The sequence below is a fragment of the Lactuca sativa genome, chromosome 5 (assembly GCF_002870075.4).
Source record: "Lactuca sativa cultivar Salinas chromosome 5, Lsat_Salinas_v11, whole genome shotgun sequence".
Taxonomy (NCBI): Eukaryota; Viridiplantae; Streptophyta; class Magnoliopsida; order Asterales; family Asteraceae; genus Lactuca; species Lactuca sativa.
Window position 1 is genome coordinate 223101915 of NC_056627.2, and position 27229 is coordinate 223129143.

Below are 27229 nucleotides of genomic sequence, written 5' to 3' on the forward strand. Positions count from 1 at the left end.
AAGCCAGCTAGGTTGCCTTTTCAATTAACTATGCAGCTTTACTATTTTAGCCCTCTATCATTTTTTAGTATAAAATTTCATTATGAAATTATTTTAAAAATAAAAAAATCTAATACTATTAATAACATTAAATTGCTTAATCTAATGGATAATAGTTGTCATCACATCCTCACTTTAACTATTGTCTTCAATATATATATATATATATATATATATATATATATATATATATATATATATATGTGTGTGTGTGTGTGTGTGTGTGTGTGTGTGTGTGAGAGAGAGCACGATATAATGTTTAAAACTACAGAGTTGATAACCGATTACCACACATGTTTTATGACAAAGCTTTTTATACATAAAAAGTCATAGCACTTTGTAGTAGAAAGATATATCATTTTTATTAGTTGTAATATAATTATAAAAACTATAATATATCCATATGACATATGATAACTAGTTTATTTGTATATGAGGTGTTATTCAACAAAATAATATATATAAATTAGGGGATATATACACTTAAGTCCCAATATTTGCAACCATTTGACAAGAAATTCATAAACTTTATTTTTTTGACAATAAAGTCCTAACTACCGGCAATTTTTGACACGGTTACCCTTTTTTGCCGGTTAGTTGGTAATTAGGACTTTACTATCAAAAAAATAAAGTTTAAGACTTTCTTGTCAAATCGTTCAAAATATTAGGACTTTAGTCTATACTCTTTGTTTCCCTAGAAACAAATAATTTATCAGTCTCGTGAGACCCAATTCGTAGCCAATAACTTTTAATTGTGATTTTTGTCCCAACACCACTATTTTTCTTACTGTCATCATCTTTACACTGCTACAAACACGATCAGAGGAAATAGATGCAAGAGAGAGAGAGAGAGAGAGAGAGAGAAAGGAATGAAGACTTGTAAAGCTTTCTTCTTGGTTCACCGCCAAATCGTGAACTGAAAAGAGGGGACAAATTATATAAAAAAATAACACACGCCTACTCAAAAGGGTGTGAATGTGGGGAATAGGTAAGAAAGACAGTTTCGTCTTTTTCGGTTTCCTAGTTCTCCGTTTTAGGACTACAAAAGCCCACACAACCCTAGTTCTTTCTTTATTTCTTCATTATCTCCACTTTTTTAATGTCGGTTTGTTGAGAATAAAAAATTTATTTAACAAGAAGCAAACGTTAATGATTTCAATAGGATCTAGTTGACCAGTTTCAATAATTTTTATGCTTAATGACTATCATACCATTAAATTTCTAAAAAAAAGGATATATACACTAAAATCCAATATTTTCAATGATTTGACAAGAAATTCTTAAACTTTATTTTCTTGACCGTAATGTCCTAATTCATGATTTGACAAGAAAGTCCTAAACTTTATTTTTTTGATAGTAAAGTCCTAATTACCGACTAACCTGCAAAAAAGGGTAAGTGTGTCAAAAACTGTCGATAGTTAGGACATTATTGTCAAAAAATAAAGTTAAGGATTTTCCGGTCAAAGCGTTGAAAATATTAGGACTTTATTGTATATATCCTATAAACTAGTTCTAAATTTGTAAGTGCTTTTCATAAACGAAATAAATTATAGCACATGTATTCTAGCTTTTTATACATAAAAGGTCATAGCACTTTGTAGTAGGAAGATATATCATATTTATTGGTTGTAATATAATCATAACAACTATAATATATCTATATGACATATGATAACTAGTTTATTTTCAAATAACTTGTTACTTGTTGAAATAACATTTTATAAACTTGATATGAGTTGTAAGCGAAAACAAGAAAATTAATCTAGAATAACGATTTTTTTCCTGTTTTATAAAAATTCTATAAAAATCATCGGGAGTTAGAATTAGTACCTGTAAACTCTCAAGGTTTAGAAATTGAGTCTACTTTGTCCTTAATTTTTTCTCTGACGTGATATCAACCTAACTAAGGTAAAAGTGACCGTTTTTATAGACTAGTCCGAAAAAGGATAGCAATGATAGACAGTTTTGAAAATATCATAATAAAATGTATAGAAATCGTATGAATATGTGAGAGTAGTCCTTGAAAAGGTATTGATCTAAACTACTTTCATATAAAACAGTTTTGGAAACTATAGGGTTTAAGCTGGAAAAAATAGGTCTTGAACAAACCACAATTTTTCATATCAATTGATAACATTTTGTAGTATGTTTTCAAGAGTGTTTTTGTATAAATGAAATATGTGAGTACATGTATTCCCCCCCCCTCCTAATATATGTAAAAACATTAAAAAGGGGTCATAAACACTCACCCTTGATGCATGATTTTTGAACTAGAGTCGAGAGTGCGGTTATCTTTGGACTTGATTTAAACCCACAAAAATCAATGAAGACTAAATTGAACTAGGAAACACTACAAAAAAGATAACAACACAAAGGTGGCACAAGATGGTAGTGGTTGGTCGTCAAAAATAGGGGCAAAAGGAGGTGGCTACGGTGGTTTATGATGGTGGAGTGTTGGTTCTTGGTGGTAGGTTCCAAACCAAGAAAAGAGAGAGAATGGAGAGGGGAGAGTAAGAGAGGAAGTGGCTGATTATTTGTGTATGAAATGAAGACCCAAAGCCTTCCTTTTATAATGTATGAGGTCTCTCACATGCACCATGCACCCATAAGTTCATAGAAAGTCCAACACACAACATACACCATGATTGTACTAGAAGGAGAAGTGTGCACTCAACTAAGGAGAGGGGGGAGGTGGTAAAAAACATGGGTAAAGGTCTAAGAGGGAAGTATTTGCTGATTTTTCACTCTTCCAAGCAAGCATGGTGGGGCTTAGACCAACTCCAATGGATACACAAAAATAGTGTTTTGGTGTGAAAATATGTTCCAATGTACCACTAAACTCAACACAAAAATGGTAGGATTGAATAGTGGCCTCTATATTTGGTGTAACACTATTCGTCACACAAAAACAACTTTTTGAATTGTTAAATACTATTTTGGTTAGTTTTATAACTTTTTCAACTTTGATAATTATTATATTCTATATTATAATATGAAAATATGTTTTTTGTGTAAATTTTTAGTGTGTGGTTGGAGTAAAAAAAAAGTTTTGGTGTTAAAAATACACCAATTTAGTGCTTTTTTTAGTGGAATGATTGGAGTTACTCTTAGTGATGTCATCTTCTTAAAAATGCTCTAAAAACTTTGCGTGCTATGATCCTAACTCCTAATATTTTTTTCAAAAGTGTCAGATTATAGTAGAGTTCAAGGGTTCCAAAAACCCAAACAAATAAATTTTTCGAGTTGTAGAACTCCGGGAAATTGCATTTAAAGTTTTGCATCTAAATGGGCCGAAAGGCTCGAATTTTTGAATTTTGAAAATATTTTCGCTAAAAAAATTTCAAGTGCAATATTAAATATTACACCATAGCATGAGTCCAAAAAGCTCTCAGAATTTCCATCTAAGGTGTGCAAGTGCCTCAACGGATCGATTCGGTTTTAGCAGTTTCAAGAAAGTTAGTGTTTTATTGGTTTGGTTTCTTATAACGGTCGTATCTTTTGCATATGAACTCCGTTTTGGATACGAACTCCCTTTTGGACGTTCTTTTATTTTTGGAAACAGGGGAACATGTACTGTGAGACTAGAATGATTATTTCGCTCACAACTACTTAATACAAATTTTTAGTTTTTCAGACGTATTAACTAGGGTTGTAGTTGTAATGACACTATATATTATTCAAAATATGCATTAAAGCTTAATAGGCCATACTACCAAGAAGTTAGTAGTGGACTCACTATCTACAGTTTTAGACCTAAATTTCGGGTGTCATATAGGGTGCATGTACACCTAGGTAAAATATTAATTGTTTATAATACCTATTTAATGTGTATTTAATGCTTAAAAAACTAAACACATACTCCTTCTAGAATCAGTTCGGAAACTCCAGCTAATCCCTTGCCCTACCTCGTAGGATGTTCACAACGAACCATACATTTCCATCCTTAGGGAAAAAAACATGTGCGAAAATTGCTCTCCACATCTGCTATCCAAAGCATGATCACTATTAGATCCTTCCTCCCCTCGAACAATGGAGGCTGACATGCGAAGAAGTCACAGTATGTGATATCTCCAGTCCTCGTTTGTCCGACCCTACTAGTTGTTTGCGCGTCCGCATACCGCTTATCAAATGTATAGATTAACTCCTCATTGATCCTACCAAACATACCAGGTAACTCCTTGAGTATGATCCACAAAACATAAAAAGCAACCAAATCGTGTAAGTTAGAATCACTCGAACCTTCTCCAAAACTCTCTCCTCCAAGTCTAGTAGCCACATTTTATGAAAACAACGGAAATAAGTTACAACAATTTCATAGTGATATTCTCACACTACTACCTATCCACCAACTTCTCAGAACCCTTGTGACCCTTCCCGACCCAATTTCATATCTTGTGCTTCTGGTAGTACAAACCCATATTATCTTCCACACATATCCATACGTGTTCCAAAGAATTTCCCCAAAGCTCCTAAGTTGCCCATTATAGTCGTTATTAGATATCCTATAATACATGTACATGTCTATACATGCACGTATCATTAATCTTCCTAGAATCTCTAGTAATCCTTACCACTCTCATGCCGAACAAAGTTTATGCTAATATCAACGAGTTGCCTTATGAATGCACAATCATATGTAGTCGAGAATGAGATAGACAGTCGAATAATTGATTCTACCCTAAGTCAACAACCTAATAAAGAATATGTAATAAGACCCATTTAATCATTCTAAGGCTATTTAATCGTATGTACATACAACCCTAAATCATTCACTTAATGACTCATCAATATTAATATTGGCTTCAAGTAGCACAGGGCAATTAACATTCATGGAAAACCATATATTTCTCCTAAGAAGGCAATTATCACATGCAAAGCTTGAGCAAATACTTAGCCTACATTCTAGCATGCATATTTATCAATTTCATAAATAGCATACATAAAAATATAGGTACATTGGGAATCACTTTCCTTGTAACATCCCAAAATTCAGAACCAAATCATTTTTAAATAGGTAGTTATAAAACCAGTAGTCAAAAACATCAATAGTGTCAACTCTTATCATAGTCAAAACCAGTATGTCAAATAACCGAAACATGTCATAGAAAAGTAATATCAGAGTACAACTCCCAAAGATCTCATAATGCGGAAAATCATAGTGTGATGCGCTGCGATCATGCCGACTACTTTTCTTTTGAAGAAGAAGTACCTGAAACAAAAACTGAAAACCGTAAGCACGAAGCTTAGTGAGTTCCCCCATCATACCACATAATCACATACTTCCAGGCATATCTAGGTATCTGACCTACCCTGTAAGGCATATCTGGGTGCCCGACCTACCCTGTCAAGCATATCTGGGTGCTCAACCTACCCCGTCAGACATATCTGGTTGCCCGACCTACCAACTGGTTTATTTCAACCGATTACGGGGACTATTTCACCCCTACCACTACCACATAATAACATAGCATAAACATACTGTCAGACATATCTAGGTGCCCGACCTACCCTTCAGTTTACCTCCTACCACTATCACATAATATCATAGCATACTAGCACATAGAGCATAACAGATAGTGGCATACCAAACAATTATCACAAATACAATCATCTCTACTATAATAAACTACTAGTAGGCCGACATTAGTTCCTTCCACCCGCTTCTATAGGAAGGTAACTCACCTCACACTGCTGAAGTTCACTACAGGAAATCCTTGGTTGCTGTACTGACAACTCCTTGTGCTATCAATACCAAAATATAAACCAATTAGCAATTGGGTTCCAAACCATGATCCATAATCCTTACTTTGGGTGATATAACCATTTCACCCCCGACCCATCACGGCCCAAATTATAAAATCCACGAAAGTCCATCAATGGCCCAATTTTCCAACTTAGGCCTAAACCCTTACATGAAACCACCCTTTAGAACCCATTCTGTACTTCATAACCCTACAGGGGTCAACCTTGGTCAAATTCAAATCAAGGTCAAATTCAACATCCAAGTCAAAGTCAAAGTCAACATTCCGAGTTAACTTAACTTGTTGAGTTGTCCTTCAACTCGACGAGTTCCCATAAACCATAGAGTCGTGATACTACGAATCAAATCGTCGAGTTCTCCCTTAACTCGTCGAGTTATTTCCTTTTCAACAGAATCGGGACATACTCACATCAAATCGTCGAGTTCCTTTGTGAACTCGTCGAGTTCTTCAGTTTGTTAACCATTTTTAATGCATTAAGCCATTTCCCTCGAATCCAACAGCTCGAAACCTCAGGTTCTTTCCATTATGATATTTAGAAGGGTAAAGTTTCCAACTTTACCCACAAGAACCATTTACTAAGCTTAAAAATCAAACCCTAGTTTCTTTAAAGGTGGTATTGATCCATTAAACCCCCTAAACCCCTACTACAATCCACCAACATACAGATCTGATGTCCTAAGGTGGACAAATCACGTAAAGTTTCCAACTTTACGTTCATGCATGCTAGAAACATCCCCATATGTCCATTTTTGGCTTCACAATGGACATATTGCATGAATGGGACATGGAGGCCATTAAAGTTTGCAACTTTAAGCCTCAATAGGCCATATAGGGGTCAGATCTATCCTAATAACCCCTGGAAACCTCTTCTCTTCGGACCATTTGATCAAAGCCCCAAAACTTAAGCTAAAACTTCAAGAAAAGAGATCTAGTAAACTATGGGTCAAGGTGATGACTTTATACCTCAAAGATGCAGCTCTTGATGAAGGGTTTCTAGATTTAGAGTCACTCCTCCAAGCTAGGTGCTTCCCTCTTTAAGTCTCCTTCAAGAATCACCAACAAATACTCCTTATGAACTCACAACACTCAAAAATGGCCTTAGGGTCTCGAGGTTAGGGTTTTGGACGATGGAGGCTAGAAATGAGGCCAAACCCTAGAGCTTAAGTTGTTTAAATAAGGTGCAAAACCCCGAATTCAGGGTTTCTCAAACCGCGACCAACTTGTCGAGTTGATCTTTGAAAATATGTGTGACTCATAATTCCTACACGTCGAGTTTATGCCTTAAACTCGACGACTTGACTTTTAGAATAAGGTTTTATTTTCCATAATTAGCCTTCTAGATTCCGGGTGTTACATTCCTTCTTGAGATCCAACTCACTATATGCATCACATGTTTCCTTTTTTATAAAAATTATTTTTCTAAAAGGTTTTTAAACTTTCAGACCTTAGTTTGAGTTCAAGAACACGCTAATGTTCATCCAACTCCCTCAAACTAAGACTCTGATACCAACTTGTAACGTTCCAGATTTTCAACACAAGATTTCTTTTTAAAATATAATTAAACAACCCGAAAACCCTTTTTCTAAAACGTACATAAAAATCCATTTGTTATCATCATAAAAACATAGTACCATATCAAAGTAATATCATAATATCAACGAAATTCTTTAGACGTCATACTCTTATCTTTCTCACCGGAACAACCTGAAAAACATTTAAATACATTGAGTAAGCATAAAGCTTAGTGAATTCCCCAAGATACCATGCATTTCATCACACATACAATGTATAACACATGCTCGCTCACAACCTAACATTGTTCCACCAAACACATACAGGCACGTGGTCTCATACTGTCACACCCCAAAACCAAGAACGGCGGAAACGTTCTGGGGCGGAGGACGTCATGTATAGTATCACAACACAGTAAATGTAAATAAGTAAACAACATCATCCATTGCATTAAATATATAATTTTAATACAAGTGTGTTCTGTACAGTTATAGACACCAAAATAATGTAACACAAAATAATAAGAGATGAGTCTTGAATGCACTCCATCTTCTCAAAAGCTGGCCTCGGTACCTGTCTACTGATGACCTGAGAATACAAGTTTTTTTGAAAGAGTTTATCAGCATTAAGCTGGTGAGTTCATGCGTACTTTAGTGTCAATGTTTCTTGTAAAAACGTTTGAACCTGTCTCAATGTATAAGTTTGTGAAAATGTAAGTAAATGTTTGAAAGTGTTTGTAAAAGTTTGAATCTCTCAGAAAAACCTATATTTTCTATTAAAGTAACCTTCTACCAAGGCTAAACTGTTTTGTAAACTTGTCTGTTGTAAAAGTGTGTAATTTCCCAAGTATAACTATCATTTGATAAAAATATAGTTTGTACATAAATGCTTAAGTGATGTTATCACTAAAATATGTAATGGGTAAATCATTGTAGTACTGTAGCTTTGTATAATAAGACTACTATGGTACTAAATACTACTACCTTAAACCGGATTTATATTAAGGTATAATGTGATAAATTGCACCATGCTATCGACTGGTAACAACGACATAATGAATGGTCGTAATAAAAGAAATGACGTTTGGCACCCGCAGACCTGCAGGTCCGGCTGTAGCTAGCAGCAAGGTGTAGGATAGTCAATCCAGTATAGATCTATACGCAAACTCACGCTCTCCCTCCAAGAGAATTCTGGCTACAACTCGGGCCATGACATTTAAGGCATGCTCCGACACAGTGGATCACAATTATTACGTATTTATGTATATGTAATGTTTCTCGTTCTAGTATGGCTGTATATGTACTTGTTTCTAGTATATCTGTATATGTACTTGTTTCTAGTATATCTGTATATGTACTTGTTTCTAGTATATCTGTATATGTACTTGTTTCTAGTATATCTGTATATGTACGATCCTGTGTTACCCAGACGGTAACTAACTAATGAGGTACTGATGAGTATGAATACGGAAGTACTTTTATGTCTATATATGTATATATGATATATAAGTAATATTGAAACGACCTTCGGATGGTCACCCGAAATCCCACCAGACCACATCTCAAGGCGCGAAAAGGAAATAGGGCGGATGGCCTTCCTAAGTCCTTTAAACATTATTTATACATCTATAAATATATGGGCATGCAATTGAATATATAAAAGCATAAATAAGTTTTCATAAAACATTTGAAGCATAAATATGATTTCAAGAGGAGATCGACTTGATGTCGATGTATAAAACAATTTGAAGGCATAAGTTAATAAAACAGTTTAAGTATAAGAAGCATTTGTTTGAATCACAGTCTATAAGTAAGTTTGGATAGTAAAACAGTTTGTAAAACATTTCAAAGTAAAGCAATTTGATAAACAGTTTGAACAGTGGTAAAAATCGTTGTTTTCCTAGTTATTAATCACATGTGATTAAATGCAATCACATGTGATTCAAGCAATAACTTATAAGTATTTGAATTGTATTCCCCCCCCCCATAAAGTGTTTTAAAACATTTAAAATCATTTCAAAGGTTGATTCAAGGGGTATGAACTCACTTGTGGTGAGTCGTTTGAATTGCAGTGTCGGATACCGTGCTAGGTGGCAAACGGAGACTGGTTTACACGCACGAGCCTAGTTATCATATAATAAGCATATATATAACTAATTAGACAAATAATAACTTAAATAAATAAGTTAAGACACTTAGGAAACATGTAAACACTTTTATGAGTGTTTAAGGTTCAAATGGTTGCATCTAAGTTGCTACGGGACAAGGCAAAAGGGTTTGAAACATCAAATGGCCTTGTATAGGAGTTCACCATCCAACAAACCCCACACCTTGGAGTTTACGGCCGTAAACTCATGGGTTTATGGCCGTGAACTCCTCAAATGGTGGTTTTGGGTGTTTTGTGGTGCTATCTTGATCCTAGAACACTCCTAGCTTTGTTGGAATAACACATGAAGTAATTTAAGGCTCTAGAACACTCCATATGGGAGTTTACGGCCTAAAGTCCATTCACCCTAGAGTTTACGGCCGTAAACTCCTATGGGGTGATGGCTTTTAATTGTTTTGAGGCTCTTAAACATCAAGGATGGCTTCCATGAATTTATCTAAGGCTAATGGGGACAAGAGGCACACTTTTGTGCCTTCACTTGGAGTTTACGGCCCAAGATATGTTCCTTGGCCGTAAACTCCTTTCAAGGAGTGATTATTATGTGTTCTACTCTCCATTCTAGTCCCAAGTATTCAAGGTAAATTGTCTTAAGGCCTAAGGTGTGCTTGGAATGATTTTTACCCTACAAAAAGGGGTTTACGGCCCAAGAGGGGTTCTTGGCCGTAAACTCCTACAAATCTATGATTTTGAAGGGTTTAGATGTCTTAAATAAGCATAAGCCTTTGAGGGTTAAAGTCTTTAAGCATAAGAGGAAGTTTAGGGCACATTAAGCCCTTGAAAAGGGGTTTACGGCCCAAGGAAGTTCCTTGGCCGTAAACTCCTATAACTTGTGTTTCTTGGATGATTTCTAGCCTATAAAGATCATACCCTAACCCCTAAACAAGTTGTCTAACAAGGAATCGGGACAAGGAATCCTTTATGTTCCATTTTGGAGTTTACTCCCCAAGAACGTTCTTGGGCGGTAAACTCCCGGATCTTGTAATCTAAGCATGTTATTGATGTTAATAAGCATCTAACAAGTATTGAAACACATTTAGTAAAGTAGACTCACAATATGGGATGAAAACCCGAAGATCCGTCAGAGAGAATATGGCTTTTCTCTATTTGGAATTGTAAATAATGAATTTATTTAGTTCAGAAAACTATTTATAGTCCTGGAATATTTTGACAGAAAATATTTTTATTCTGGATACAGGACTGTAACATTATGAAACTTGAAATGCCCAAATTTCACACAACCAGGAGCATCCACTCTCCTGATATCTCCTAAAACATAAACCCTAATGTACACAAACTTGTTCGGAAAAGTATGAAAATCACTGAAACTGAACTGGCTTCTATTGAATAGATAATGTTCGTACAATGGAAATTTCGGGTTGTCACATCATCCCCCCGTTAGAGGGAATTTCGTCCCGAAATTAGAATTTAAGCAAATAAGAGTTACAAACAATTAAGCGAAAAGATGAGGGTATTTCAACTTCATCTGATCCTCGCGTTCCCAAGTGAATTCCGGTCCTTGCTTGGCGTTCCAGCGAACCTTCACGATAGGGATACGGCTTTGTTTCGTCTGCTTGACCTCACGGTCCATGATCTCTACAGGTTCTTCCACGAAGTTGAGGCTCTCGTTGATCTCGATCTCGTCGAGTGGGATTACGAGAGTCTCGTCGGACAGACACTTTTTCAAGTTAGATACGTGGAATGTAGAATGTACGTTACGCAGTGTGTCGGGTAGATCAATTTTGTAAGCTACGGGGCCGACTCTGGCAAGAATCTCGAAAGGCCCTATATACCTCGGATTAAGCTTCCCACGCTTGCCGAAGCGTATCAAGCCTTTCCAGGGTGAGACTTTGAGAAGGACTCGGTCTCCCACCTGAAATTCCAAAGGTTTTCTTCGTTTATCGGCGTAGCTCTTCTGTCGGTCTCTAGAGGCTTTCAATCGTTCACGGATTTGAACGATTTTCTCTGTCGTTTCCCGAATGATTTCCGGACCAGTGAGAGTACTGTCGGAAGCTTACCCTCTTGCTAATTGGGTATCACCAACCTCAGCCCAGCACAGAGGGGATCTGCACTTGCGGCCGTAGAGAGCTTCGAATGGAGCAGCCTTGATGCTTGTGTGATAACTGTTATTATAGGAAAATTCGACAAGGGGTAAATGAGTATCCCATGCCTTCCCAAAATCAATCACACAGGCTCGCAACATATCTTCCAATGTTTGGATGGTCCTCTCACTCTGTCCGTCGGTCTGTGGATGGTAGGCTGTGCTCATGTCCAGCCTTGTTCCTAGGGAATGTTGTAGGGATTGCCAAAATCTTGAGGTGAACCTACTATCTCTATCGGAGATAATGGAAATAGGTACACCATGCAACCGTACAATTTCCCTAATGTATGTTCTCGTAAGTTTCTCCATCTTGTCGGTTTCTTTGATAGGCAGGAAGTGTGCAGACTTGGTCAATCTATCAACGATGACCCATATGGTGTCAAGTCCACCCGTCGTCTTGGGCAACTTGGTTATGAAATCCATAGTGATCCGCTCCCACTTCCATTCCGGGATCTCTGGTTGTTGCAGTAAACCAGAGGGCTTCTGGTACTCGACCTTAACCTTTGCGCAAGTAAGGCATTTACTCACGAAGGTAGCAATCTCTGCTTTCATATTAGGCCACCAGTATAGCTTTTTAAGATCCAGATACATCTTATCTGAACCTGGGTGGACGGAATACCGAGTGTTGTGCGCCTCGGTCATGACCAAGTCTCGTAAACCACCGTGTTTCGGTGTCCAAATCCGGTTCGTGAAATATAAAGCTCCGTCACCCTTGGCTTCGAAGTTCTTGTCCATTCCCCTAAGGGATTCAGTCGACACATTTTCAGGTTTCATGGCCTCAAGTTGAGCCGCCTGAATTTGCTTAGTTAGGTGTGAATGGATGGTTATTGATAATGACTTGACCTTGCGACCAGAATATTCTTTCCGACTTAGGGCGTCTGCTACTACGTTGGCTTTACCCGGGTGATAACGAATATCGCATTCGTAGTCACTGAGTAGCTCGACCCACCGTCGTTGTCTCATGTTGAGCTCCTTCTGATCGAAAATGTGTTGTAAACTCTTGTGGTCGGTAAAGATAGTGCTCTTCGCTCCATACAAGTAATGTCTCCAGATCTTCAGAGCAAACACTACTGCTCCTAGTTCAAGATCGTGGGTCGTGTAGTTAACCTCGTGTGTCTTCAACTGTCTCGAGGCGTAGGCGATGACCTTACCTCGCTGCATCAGAACACATCCGAGTCCTTGATTGGATGCATCGCAATAAACTACGAAGTCTTCTATTCCTTCTGGAAGGGATAGTATTGGTGCGGTGCACAAGGCTCGTTTGAGCGTTTGGAACGCTCTTTCTTGCTTCTCTTCCCAGTCAAAGGCCACGCCTTTCTGGGTCAGGGTCGTAAGAGGCTTCGCTATTCGGGAGAAGTTCTGAATGAACCTGCGGTAGTAGCCAGCGAGACCTAGAAATTGACGAATTTATGTAGGTGTCTTTGGTGCTGACCAGTTCTCAATGGCTTTTATTTTGGATGGGTCCACGTGGATTCCCTCTTCGCTTACCACGTGTCCTAAGAATTCGACTCTTCGGATCCAAAATTCACATTTCGAGAACTTCGCATAAAGTTTTTCCTTTCGTAATGTCTCTAGAACTTGTCGCAGATGATCACCATGCTCCTTCTTACTTCGGGAGTAGATCAGGATGTCGTCAATGAAAACGATGACGAACTGATCTAAGTAAGGTCGGCATACTCTATTCATTAGATCCATGAAGACTACGGGCGCATTGGTCAATCCGAATGGCATCACCACGAACTCGTAGTGTCCGTAACGAGTTCGGAAGGCTGTCTTCGGCACATCCTCCTCAAGCACTCGTAACTGGTGATATCCGGATCTCAGATCAATTTTGGAAAAATAGTTCGCCCCTTGCAGTTGGTCGAATAGATCGTCTATGCGTGGCAGAGGGTAACGATTTTTGATCGTCAATTTATTGAGTTCTCTGTAGTCAATGCACATACGGAATGATCCGTCTTTCTTCTTAACAAACAAGACCGGTGCTCCCCAAGGTGAGAAACTTGGTCTTATAAAGCCCTTGCTGAGCAGTTCGTTAAGTTGACCAAAGAGTTCTTGCATCTCGGCTGGTGCTAAACGGTAGGGCGACTTGGCTACTGGGGTAGCTCCTGGGACTAAGTCGATTCTGAACTCGACTTGTTGTTGCGGAGGTAACCCGGGTAGTTCTTCTGGGAAGATGTCGGGGAAGTCGCTCACTACTGGGAGGTTCTTTAGTTCTTTCGTTTCTAGGTTCGTGTCGACGACGTGAGCAAGGAATGCGTGGTATTCTTTGCGCAGATATTTCTGTGCTTGAATACTAGATATAATGCGAAGACTCGCACCAGGTTTGTCGTCGTAGACTATAAGAGTTTCGTTAGACGGGAGGTTTAGTCGGACTGCTTTCTCGTAGCACATGATGTCGGCGCGATGAAGACTTAACCAATCCATGCCGATAATAACGTCGAAACTTTTTATTGAGACCGGCATAAGGTCGATTGGGAATGAATGGTTATCTAAGGTTAGAAGACAACCTAAGTATATGCTATTAGTACTTTCAGTTTTCCCATTGGCCATTTCTACTGTGAATTGTTCATTAAGTGCGTGTGGTTGTTGCTTAAGCATGCGAGCAAATTTGTGGTTTACGAAGCTTCGCTCCGCTCCACTATCGAACAGAATGCATGCATAGGAGTTATCAAGGAGGAACGTACCAGTCACCACTGTCGGGTCAGCGACTGCTTCCCCGTGGCCTATTGCTAGTACCCTCCCTGCTCCTCCAGTATTCCTCGCCTTAGGGCAGTCCCTTTTAAAGTGGCCTGCTTCGCCACATCCATAGCAAGTTGGGCTCACGCCAAAGCCAGGAACTTGGGAGATTGGTTGTGTCGGGAACTTACAGAATCGGACGGTGTGTCCTTTTCTGTGGCAGTTAGTACACTGCATTTCACGGCAGGCGCCGTTGTGGTGGAAGTTGCATTTGTTGCACTTTGGCAAACTTCCCGAATACTGCTTCCCCGGAGCAGTAACAGCAGTAGGGGTTACCGCAGCATGTACTGCTACGATTTGCTGTTTCTTTGAAGCTCGTTGCTTCTTCTTCTCATCCCAGAATTTCCGCTTGTTGCCAGCGGGTTTGGAGGGTTCTGGGATGGCTAGGGTGGTTGTGGCTGCAGGGGTCTTGACTCCATGGTCAATGAGTCTTTGTGCCAATCGCTTGGCACTGTCGAAGGTAGCGGGGTTGGATGCTAAGACATTCCCCTGGTACAGAGGCACTAGCCCCCATACATACCGTTCAATCTTTTTCCCTTCAGTGGGAACCATATTGGGGCATAGGGCCACCAGTTCGCTAAAGCGGGCAGTGTAAGCGATCACGTTGGTGCCCTTCATGGTCAGATTCCAGAGTTCGTGTTCTAACTTCTGGACTTCGCCCCTCGGGCAGTACTCCTCAGTCATGAGGTCCTTCATCGTTGCCCAGCCCATGTCGTTAGCCACGACGAGAGTTAGGGCTTTGACGTGGCCGTTCCACCACGTTAGGGCTTTATCCTCGAAGGTGCATGCGGCATATTTCACTTTGAATGCAGCAGGGCACGAACAGATTTTGAAGACTGATTCAGTCTTCTCGAACCATTGCGAGAGAGCAATGACTCCGCCGGTGCCATAGAAAGGCTTCGGCTTGCAGTTTGTGAAATCCTTGTAAGAGCACTCCCTTGAGCGTACAGGGATTTCGATCGGAATAGATTCCACAGGGGTTCCACCTCTGCTGGCATCTGATGAGTGATACTGAGCCATGGCAGTTGCCACTGCTGCAGCTACGGCAGCATTCAGGGTTGCAGTATCGATGACCGCAGGTGGTGGAGGCGGTGGAGGTGCAGGATTATTCCTAGTCCTGGGAGATTTGCGAGGAGGCATCCTTCAGATATAAGTTTATAAAGACACGAAGGATGATAAGAATCAATTTGTAAGCAACGTGAGAGTGACCCATGGACTAACTAACCATAGCCCAACAGTTTGAATGAGTGCTTGAAATCACAATAAGAAATATTAGTAGGAATACACAAGTGTACAAATTTTTCCCACAGATTAGATAGATTTCAATAGTACGGGTATTACTGATGTAATAAGTTCAAGGAAAATCGACCTAACAGTAGGTCTTACATCATACCATAAGGACAAGACTGACAGTCCTAGATTCCTAATTAGAGTATCGAAAGTTAGGAATATTTTACAGACAAGTGCTACTTAGAGCACATAAGTTCAAGGCTATCCCTAAATCAAAAGACAGAGATGTACTAGACATCATCTAATGGCGATGGGAGTTTCTCGGGCGAGCCCTGAGGTCGGACACTTGGCGAAACACCTCTTGAAGATGTCGGTCCTGAGTTCTCTGACGAGCTCGAAGTTCTAAGACTTCAGCACGGGAGGCAGCCAGCTGTTGCTGCAGAGTTTCGTTGGTTCTCCGGGTCCGTTCCATGTCTTCTTCAAGACGGCGGATGCGGACTGTATTGACACCTGAATTGGCATCAATCTCCATGACCCGGTCGATGGCTGCTCGACCTTGCTCGACATTACGAGCTATTCTGCGGATGATTACCGGCAGAACTCTATCAGCAGAGCCACCATCGCTGATGTTGTAAAAGGTTCGGTCTCCAAAGTATGGTAAGGGCTGACCCTGCTCATCACTCCAGCGATTTAAGTCGTTTGCCCACATGGGAGTAGGACCTGGAAATGCTGGTCGAGGGTTGTTGTTCGGGGCTTGACCTACAAGCGGTAGGTTGTTGACTTCAGGCTCGGAGTCAGATCCATCTGAAAAGCCTTCTGCGAGGTGATCATCCAAAGGGATTGGATGATCATCTTCGGGCTCTTCATCGATCCACCCGACATTGCCTTCATTGGGAAAGTATGGGTCGCCATGATGGAATCCAGCCATTTAGATCTACGCGAGAAGAGAGGTATAAGAATATAGTATACGTGTAACTAGTAACACAAAATACACCTATAGTATTTTAAGTTTAAGTTCTACTGATCTTCTTGTGGTATTGTTGGTAAGTTTTTAGACTTGTTAACATATCACAACCATTCTAGGGCATATGCTAATCACTCCTAGGACTAGCATAGTTGATCAGGCTATGCCATTCCCAGGACTGACCATACATCCCCGAGCTCACTTGTGATCTTCAACAATCGTAATACTTTTGTTCTTGTCATTGTGACACTGATTTTAGTATGAATGCAGACTAGTATACTTAATTAAATATCTTATTATTTAAAGTATAGACTCTTGGTCAGAGTGTTATAATCCCATTTGGGTTTATAGATTAGTATATCTTTTATGGGTTGATATACTTGATTCACTATAAACAATGCTCTGATACCAATCTGTCACACCCCAAAACCAAGAACGGCGGAAACGTTCTGGGGCGGAGGACGTCATGTATAGTATCACAACACAGTAAATGTAAATAAGTAAACAACATCATCCATTGCATTAAATATATAATTTTAATACAAGTGTGTTCTGTACAGTTATAGACACCAAAATAATGTAACACAAAATAATATGAGATGAGTCTTGAATGCACTCCATCTTCTCAAAAGCTGGCCTCGGTACCTGTCTACTGATGACCTGAGAATACAAGTTTTTTTGAAAGAGTTTATCAGCATTAAGCTGGTGAGTTCATGCGTACTTTAGTGTCAATGTTTCTTGTAAAAACGTTTGAACCTGTCTCAATGTATAAGTTTGTGAAAATGTAAGTAAATGTTTGAAAGTGTTTGTAAAAGTTTGAATCTCTCAGAAAAACCTATATTTTCTATTAAAGTAACCTTCTACCAAGGCTAAACTGTTTTGTAAACTTGTCTGTTGTAAAAGTGTGTAATTTCCCAAGTATAACTATCATTTGATAAAAATATAGTTTGTACATAAATGCTTAAGTGATGTTATCACTAAAATATGTAATGGGTAAATCATTGTAGTACTGTAGCTTTGTATAATAAGACTACTATGGTACTAAATACTACTACCTTAAACCGGATTTATATTAAGGTATAATGTGATAAATTGCACCATGCTATCGACTGGTAACAACGACATAATGAATGGTCGTAATAAAAGAAATGACGTTTGGCACCCGCAGACCTGCAGGTCCGGCTGTAGCTAGCAGCAAGGTGTAGGATAGTCAATCCAGTATAGATCTATACGCAAACTCACGCTCTCCCTCCAAGAGAATTCTGGCTACAACTCGGGCCATGACATTTAAGGCATGCTCCGACACAGTGGATCACAATTATTACGTATTTATGTATATGTAATGTTTCTCGTTCTAGTATGGCTGTATATGTACTTGTTTCTAGTATATCTGTATATGTACTTGTTTCTAGTATATCTGTATATGTACTTGTTTCTAGTATATCTGTATATGTACGATCCTGTGTTACCCAGACGGTAACTAACTAATGAGGTACTGATGAGTATGAATACGGAAGTACTTTTATGTCTATAAATGTATATATGATATATAAGTAATATTGAAACGACCTTCGGATGGTCACCCGAAATCCCACCAGACCACATCTCAAGGCGCGAAAAGGAAATAGGGCGGATGGCCTTCCTAAGTCCTTTAAACATTATTTATACATCTATACATATATGGGCATGCAATTGAATATATAAAAGCATAAATAAGTTTTCATAAAACATTTGAAGCATAAATATGATTTCAAGAGGAGATCGACTTGATGTCGATCTATAAAACAATTTGAAGGCATAAGTTAATAAAACAGTTTAAGTATAAGAAGCATTTGTTTGAATCACAGTCTATAAGTAAGTTTGGATAGTAAAACAGTTTGTAAAACATTTCAAAGTAAAGCAATTTGATAAACAGTTTGAACAGTGGTAAAAATCGTTGTTTTCCTAGTTATTAATCACATGTGATTAAATGCAATCACATGTGATTGAAGCAATAAGTTATAAGTATTTGACTTGTATTCCCCCCCATAAAGTGTTTTAAAACATTTAAAATCATTTCAAAGGTTGATTCAAGGGGTATGAACTCACTTGTGGTGAGTCGTTTGAATTGCAGTGTCGGATACCGTGCTAGGTGGCAAACGGAGACTGGTTTACACGCACGAGCCTAGTTATCATATAATAAGCATATATATAACTAATTAGACAAATAATAACTTAAATAAATAAGTTAAGACACTTAGGAAACATGTAAACACTTTTATGAGTGTTTAAGGTTCAAATGGTTGCATCTAAGTTGCTACGGGACAAGGCAAAAGGGTTTGAAACATCAAATGGCCTTGTATAGGAGTTCACCATCCAACAAACCCCACACCTTGGAGTTTACGGCCGTAAACTCATGGGTTTATGGCTGTGAACTCCTCAAATGGTGGTTTTGGGTGTTTTGTGGTGCTATCTTGATCCTAGAACACTCCTAGCTTTGTTGGAATAACACATGAAGTAGTTTAAGGCTCTAGAACACTCCATATGGGAGTTTACGGCCTAAAGTCCATTCACCCTAGAGTTTACGGCCGTAAACTCCTATGGGGTGATGGCTTTTAATTGTTTTGAGGCTCTTAAACATCAAGGATGGCTTCCATGAATTTATCTAAGGCTAATGGGGACAAGAGGCACACTTTTGTGCCTTCACTTGGAGTTTACGGCCCAAGATATGGTCCTTGGCCGTAAACTCCTTTCAAGGAGTGATTATTATTTGTCTACTCTCCATTCTAGTCCCAAGTATTCAAGGTAAATTTTCTTAAGGCCTAAGGTGTGCTTGGAATGATTTTTACCCTACAAAAAGGGGTTTACGGCCCAAGAGGGGTTCTTGGCCGTAAACTCCTACAAATCTATGATTTTGAAGGGTTTAGATGTCTTAAATAAGCATAAGCCTTTGAGGGTTAAAGTCTTTAAGCATAAGAGGAAGTTTAGGGCACATTAAGCCCTTGAAAAGGGGTTTACGGCCCAAGGAAGTTCCTTGGTCGTAAACTCCTATAACTTGTGTTTCTTGGATGATTTCTAGCCTATAAAGATCATACCCTAACCCCTAAACAAGTTGTCTAACAAGGAATCGGGACAAGGAATCCTTTATGTTCCATTTTGGAGTTTACTCCCCAAGAACGTTCTTGGGCGGTAAACTCCCGGATCTTGTAATCTAAGCATGTTATTGATGTTAATAAGCATCTAACAAGTATTGAAACACATTTAGTAAAGTAGACTCACAATATGGGATGAAAACCCGAAGATCCGTCAGAGAGAATATGGCTTTTCTCTATTTGGAATTGTAAATAATGAATTTATTTAGTTCAGAAAACTATTTATAGTCCTGGAATATTTTGACAGAAAATATTTTTATTCTGGATACAGGACTGTAACATTATGAAACTTGAAATGCCCAAATTTCACACAACCAGGAGCATCCACTCTCCTGATATCTCCTAAAACATAAACCCTAATATACACAAACTTGTTCGGAAAAGTATGAAAATCACTGAAACTGAACTGGCTTCTATTGAATAGATAATGTTCGTACAATGGAACTTTCGGGTTGTCACACATACTGTTTGCCCATAGCACATGTATGTTCACAAACTCACACTGTTCAACCATATCACCTATTGGGCCTAAGAACTCATGAACTCACACAGTTCCACCATCATCCCATAAAACCATCTAATTAACATACAAAAGACTATGCTACTCTAATCACATATATGTACACTAACATTACACATACATCCTACCATATAAAGGATATCTAATTTCACACATATTATAGTAAAAAAAAACTCACCTAAAGCTAGCAACCCAAGTCGTAAGTCTCGACGGATGAAACATCCAACATTATAGAATTTACATCAATGTTAACTTTTAGTTACTCCAAGATCATCACGCCTACATTCTAACGCAACAAAACAATTATCTATCTAATTACAATATATGTAACTTGAAAATATCATGTAAAATAAAATTATATAATTAAAAAAAGTGTACAAGTCACTACTATTAAATATCATACGTTATAAACTAGTAAATGTAAAAAGAATGAGAAGAATTTTTGGCAAAAAAAATCGAAAATACAAGGCACAAATGCATGTCTTATGCATCAATGACTTGTACATCTTACATGATACATCATAAAATCGGTGAATTTCTTATGCTTCAGTAACTTACATATTCTCATAACGTCATAAAATCACATGTAGAAATCACTGATGCATAAGTTATGCATGAGTTACTTGTATCTTCACATAAAAAATAAACACCTACACATACAAGTCACCGGTGCATGATGTATGAATCAGTGACCTGTATATTCTCACCTCACACATTTACATATGAGATTTCATAATGTTATAAAGTAACAAAATGTATAAAAAAAAATGAGAAGAATTTGGCAAAAAAAAGAAAAAGAAAATACAACGCACAAAATGCATGTCTTATGCATCAATGACTTGTACTTTTTCACCTGTTACATCTTAAAATCAGTGCATTTCTTATGCTTTAGCAACTTGTATATTCTCATCTGGCATGTTATAAAATCACATGTAGAACTCACTGATGCATAAGTTATGCATCATGTACTTGTATATTCACATAAAAAATAAACACCTACATATACAAGTCACTTATGCATGATGTATACATGAGTGACTTGTATATTCTCACCTAACACATTTACACATGAGATTTCATAATGTTATAAAGTAACAAAACGTATAAAAAATGAAAAGATTTTTGCAAAAAAAAGAATTACAAGACACCAATGTAGGTCTTATACACAATGGCTTGTACATTCTCACCCGATACATCATAAAATCGATGCATGTCTACATCATAAAATCAATGCATGTCCTATGCGTCAGTGACTTGTATATTTTTTACCTGGTACATCATACAATCACATGTATAATTCACTGATTCATAAGTTATGCATCAGTTACTTGTATATTCACATAAAAAATAAACACCTATGAACATATGCATAATATATGAATCAATGACTTGTACATTCTCACCTAACATATTTACATTTGAGATTTCAAGCCAACTAGCTTCGTTTTACTCCTAGGTAGATGTGATTTCCTAAATGTATAAAACCTAATATAACACAATTAAAACATGAAATAAATAAATACTTTACAGAATTTTCGGAAGAATATATATCAATCTTTGGCCATCGGAGAGAATTCAAAGGATTTATCAAAGAAAAAAAATGTGAAAGTGAATCTCGTCTCTAAAATTTAGGGTTTATATAGTCCGAAAATAAGTCCAAAATACAACCCAACCACACCAAACCACAACTACAAAACATGAAATTGCAGACAAATCACCTACAATTTGTATATTATTTCCGGAAAAAATCTAATTTTTAAATATTTTTATCATTGATGATTTATATTAATTTATAATTGTTCGTCTGTTTCTATTCTTTGTTTATTATTAATAATTTAAAAGATCATTAGAAAAAGTAGCTAATTTTAGATGACCATAGTAGGGGTGTTGATCGGGTAAAATTTTCGGGTTTCGGGTAATTCGAGTCGGGTCATTCGGGTTTTTCATATAAAAAAATTTACCTGTTACCCTACCCAAATTAAATTCGGGTAATTCGGGTATGGGTAATTCGGGTAAAGGGTCGGGTAAGGGTAATTCAGGTATTACCCAATTTTAATTTTTTTTTTTAATATTTTAATGGCACCTAAAAATAAATGTAATGAAATAAGTATGTCGTGCTAAACTTTGAACATTGGGATTTTTTACTCAATAATATTTGAAATATCAAGTATTCTTTCCAAACTTTCGATCTTGGGTTGAATTATTTATTTATTTTTTTCTATTTTCCTTGTGGAACTTGATCATTGGTTGAGTTGTCAACTTCAATCGTCTCATCTTCTACTTCAATATAGTCATCCATTGGTGACGAATACCAACGAAGAGTGAACGAGGTACGAGGGGTTTTTGACGTGGGGAAAATAGAACGAGCCTCAACGAGGGAAATTGAGATTTGAGAATTGGAAGGGTTAGATAAACTCATAAAGGGACATTATTTCTTATATATATTTCGGGTAATCGGGTATACCCGAAACCCAAACAACTTACCCTTTACCCGACCTGAAAAAAATTCGGATTACCCACTTACCGAAAAAATTAACCCGATATCCGATTTACCCGTTACCCGGAAAAATCAGGTGGGTAATTCGGGTAACGGGTATTCTAAAATTTTCCTTTTATAAATAAAACATAATTAAAACTAACATAATTACTTCCGGATCATGGGAATTCGAAACCGTGATCCAACGTGAAAACTTTTTTCAAAAATCTTCTGTTTGGAATCGTATTTGACACGCCCTCCACTGACATCACTTTGGTTTTTCAAAAAGTAAAAACAGTACTCGCCCGTGGCGGAAGTCTCTTTGCTGCTCAAATCTTCCCCAAGAAATATAAGTTTCAATCAAAACCCTAGTTTTCACCATCTATTGCACATCTCTGTCACAATGGAGTTCAGATTCGGAGGATTCGATCAACTTTATCGTACGCCTAACTTCTCCCATCGGGCTCCGGAAGGTACGTGAATGGGATAATTCGATTTGGTGATTTTGTTTGAGTATCGCAGGTGTTGTTTTACTTTTGCATTATAGTTATTTCTATGGGTTTTCCAGAGGGGTTATTGAACGGAAGAAGTTCCGGCGGCGGTGGCGGAAGGTCGGAGACTTTCCGTGATATCGAGAAGAAGATAATCAGAGAGGAGATATTGGCGGAGGAAGCGGAGCGGAGGCGAGTTTTGAAAGCTGAAGTTAGAAAGGAACTCATGATGGAACGGGAGATGATGGCAATGCAGAGCTCCCTGGGATATTCGTCGTCGCTCATGCTAGAGCCGCCGCATAGCCACCACAACTGGTTTCATCCTGCTGCCCTTCATGGTGAATCTCGGGAATTGGAGGTGGTTTCCTTCAAGCGGGTTCCACAGTCGCCTGAGGTCAAAAGTCCTGTCGTTGTCAACGACCAAATATTCATTAATATATCTAACAAGTAACAAAATAATGGAACTACAATCATGTTTACGTAATCGATATTGTGTATACATGCTCAGAAGGAAAAACAATATCCTAAGCTGTTTGACTTGAAATACTAGCCAGGGTTTATCTATCGACTCATAATTTGATGTAAACATCATTAGTTCTCTTTTATTGCAGAGAAAACTCTTTGGTCCAACCCTTTCAGGAGGTTCAACTGAGCTTTGTTACAGTTCGAGAAAGATAGGAAGCGAGTTGAAGTGTGCTCTTTGTGAGGTCACCGCAACGAGTGAGCGGGGATTTCAGGAGCATCTGGCCGGAAAGAAACACAAGGCCAAGGCAGCTTGCCTGATAACCAGCCACACCGGAAAGACCAAGAACTGCGTAATGGAGAGCTCACTCAAATCATGTAAATTAGGAGCCTCCGATAAGAAAGTTGTGACGAAAAGGAAAAAACATTCGAAAAACCTTAAACGTCGCCGAAAATCTAGAGGCAAAACTTGCTAGCTTTAGCATCTGTTTAAAAGAAATTTGTAATTTTGGAACTTTTTTCTAAGAAAATTGCATCTTGTTTTAGGATTAAAAGCACTTGATTTTTACAGTTGAATGAACCTTGCTAGACCTAACAATCATCTTAATGGCGTTTATGTAGTAACACATACCTAATACCTCATGTACATAGGGGTTGTCAAATCCTGCTAACATGATTTTTGTTTAACACTAGACTCGATAAGTTTAACAGGATTTTTGTTTAACACTAGACACGATAAGTTTAACATGATTTTTATTTAACACGTCACGTTAAATTTAAATGTAAAAGAAACACGATACGATACAAATAAAGCACAACAGGACAAAGATAAACGTATAATAATTTTTAATTTATTTAATAAGTAGCAATTTTGTGTTGAATTTTAAATCTGAACACGAAATGAGAACAATACATGTTATCAATCGACATCTTTATGTGTACTACGAGTGGACAAAAAGCCGGGACAAGTAAGTTGATTCATCTAGGTCATGGGTCATGCAAATGATGGATCGGGTGGGTCCTATGTTATAAAGTTATAAACAAAACAATTTAGACAAAATTGCAAAAATTGTGGGTGTAGTATGATTTTTTTTTGGGGTTTTTGTCCAAATTTTGATTTTTTTTGGATTAATGGTCATTTTGAACTATTTTCGTTGTGGATTTGATGCATCGGTAAACTGAAATGACTATAATGCTATTCTGATTTATTTTTTATGTTTTTTCTATTTAATTTAAATGAAAAAGAAAATAAATAATTAATTTCGGTCTCTCTCTCTCTCTCTCTCTCTCTAAGAAAAAAACCCATGTATCTTCTTCTCCCCACCTCACCTATAACTCAAAGACATTAAAAATCATATTAGCAAAAAGGATGATAATACGAAAGTAACGAAATTGATGGTGTGTTGGGGTTTATCGAAAGGAAAGAGAAATGTTTTGGTACTCGATTCGGTTTTTTTATTGATAGAGCTAAAGGGGGAGATGGAGGATCTGTGTGATCTGCAGGTGACGAATGAAAGTACAAAGGGTTCTTGATGGGTGATTTCAGAAGGAGGCGGTGAGAGGGGATGTAAGTGCAAGATGAAGAACGGGGTTTGGACATCAGAGAAGGTCGTTGATTTGGACATGGAAGACGAGATGAGTGGATAGAAGACAATAAAAAACATCACTCCTCTTTTACTAGCAGCTACTTCATCTTCATCCAGTGGCAACTTCTCCGGTGAGATCTCTAAAGGTATTCTAGTGATCTGCTCCGATTGATTCAGGGGTAAAAGGATATATCGAGATGCACCTGTTATGTGTTCAAGAACTGATCATAACCCAAATCAAAAATCAAAGTTGCAGGTGGTGGAGGAAGATGATGATGGACCACAAAAAGAACCAAACCCACCAGAGCATTGTGAAACTGGAGTCGGAGCCTTGTGAACTTCTCAAAGTGTCCAGGAATATATAAATCTACACTTTTGTTATACCCTGAAGATAACTTTTACACGTGAAAGTTCTTTTTGTTTTTTCTATCAATTTTCATAGTGCTTCAATATTTAGCCTCCCGCCTTTCCCTACCGATCATCGTCTCTATCGACATCCTCCTTAGCATCTTTCTTTTACCAGTAACGTGATCTTAATTTCAGGTATGAGTTGAGATGATCAGAAACAAACAGGCATGAGAGCTGTTTGAGAGGATGGATTAAGGAATAAAGGCATGTATTGGGTGATGATTCAAGCACAGATTTACAAGATATTCTCCAATTAAAATTAAGGCCAGCAACAATCACCTCTATTTTTAGATAACAACAATCTTAATGTCCAATTTTCAAGGAATCTTTAGAAGTCCAGGTAACAAAGGAAAATTTTTCATTGGTTTGGGTTGTATATCAGAAATGGGATGCTTCTACTAATAAATTACATGTTGAAGTGGAGTGCTGAATCTCGCACACAAGGTGTTGACCAGCCATGATCTTGTTTGTTTACCGGCCATAAAAAAAGAGAAAGAGAGAGAGAGAGAGAGAGAGAGAGAGAGAGAGAGGTCCTTTATTATTTTTTTAATTGTTAAAATAAATAAATAAATATTAAATTTTAAGAAAAATGAAAAATAAATAACCTAAGGGTATTATAGTCATTTCAATTTTCAGAGTGAATATTTTCACATACAAACCACTCCAAAAGGACCATGAATCCAAAAAAACTCGGGGTTTGGACTAAAACCCCAAAAATTTGCATACCAGAGGGACCATTTTTGCAAACTTGTCAACAATTTATGAAGCTACACTGGCGCATATATATATATATATATATATATATATATATATATATATATATATATATATATATATATATATATATATACACACACACACACACACACACGCAATATACCCGTGCATTGCATCGGGATATAATTTTCTACAGTAATTGGATGGTTCCATGGATGTATTATTTCCTTCCGAAAGTCAACCTTAAAAGGTATCGGCTATAGATTTTATAATTTTCTTGCATTATATGGTAAATCTTAGTGTGGTTACAAGATATAATAAGTACTAAATAATGAAAAATAAGTAGATTTTATGATTTCTTGCATTATTAGGAAAAACATTAGAATATTAATTTTCAAGTTTGTAAGTGGCCCATCATAACTAAATGACATCTTATTAAAACTTTTGACATTGTAATATGATTACTTTTTGAAAAATCAAAGGCAGTTGAGTGATTATAATTTTCTAAAAGCTTGATTTTAATTTGTACAATGACTTTCAAATAGGAAAACCCATACTTTAACAATAACAATCATTTATAGAGCGATGATCCCTGATAAAAAAACTTTCAAATGGTTGTTCTTTAACTAATTAAACTTTTCGTGTTTAAATATCTTTTGTAACTAATAAAGCGCATTATAAATGCAATCGCTTCCATATACAGTAACAAAACCTACAAGATATATCCAAATTTCATTCATAATCATTTCATGTCACAATATGCTATAAACAAAGCTCTGATACCAATCTGTCACACCCCCAAACCTGAACGACGGAAACGTTTGGGGGCGGAGGATGTCATGTACAGTATCATAACAATGAACAATAGTAAACAAGCAACAACATCATCCATTGCATTAATAATATAATTTAATACAAGTGTGCTCTGTGT

General features: G+C 37.5%; 1 protein-coding gene across 1 annotated transcript; it reads left to right on the forward strand.

The window, feature by feature from the left end:
• The first annotated feature begins 22858 nt into the window (after positions 1 to 22858).
• LOC111878182 (uncharacterized) lies at positions 22859 to 24141 on the forward strand. Its single transcript, XM_023874694.3, has 3 exons — positions 22859 to 23107; positions 23203 to 23519; positions 23737 to 24141. The coding sequence occupies exons 1-3, from the start codon at positions 23038 to 23040 to the stop codon at positions 24061 to 24063; spliced, it is 714 nt and encodes a 237-aa protein (XP_023730462.1). The 5' UTR covers positions 22859 to 23037; the 3' UTR covers positions 24064 to 24141.
• Positions 24142 to 27229: the final 3088 nt, after the last annotated feature.

Excerpts from the sequence above, each read along its gene's own strand:
- LOC111878182 (XM_023874694.3), top strand. The coding sequence starts at position 23,038 with ATGGAGTTCAGATTCGGAGGATTCGATCAACTTTATCGTACGCCTAAC. Across the intron at positions 23,108-23,202 it reads CTCCCATCGGGCTCCGGAAG|AGGGGTTATTGAACGGAAGA; the intron begins GTACGTGAATGG and ends TGGGTTTTCCAG. Across the intron at positions 23,520-23,736 it reads GGGTTCCACAGTCGCCTGAG|AGAAAACTCTTTGGTCCAAC; the intron begins GTCAAAAGTCCT and ends CTTTTATTGCAG.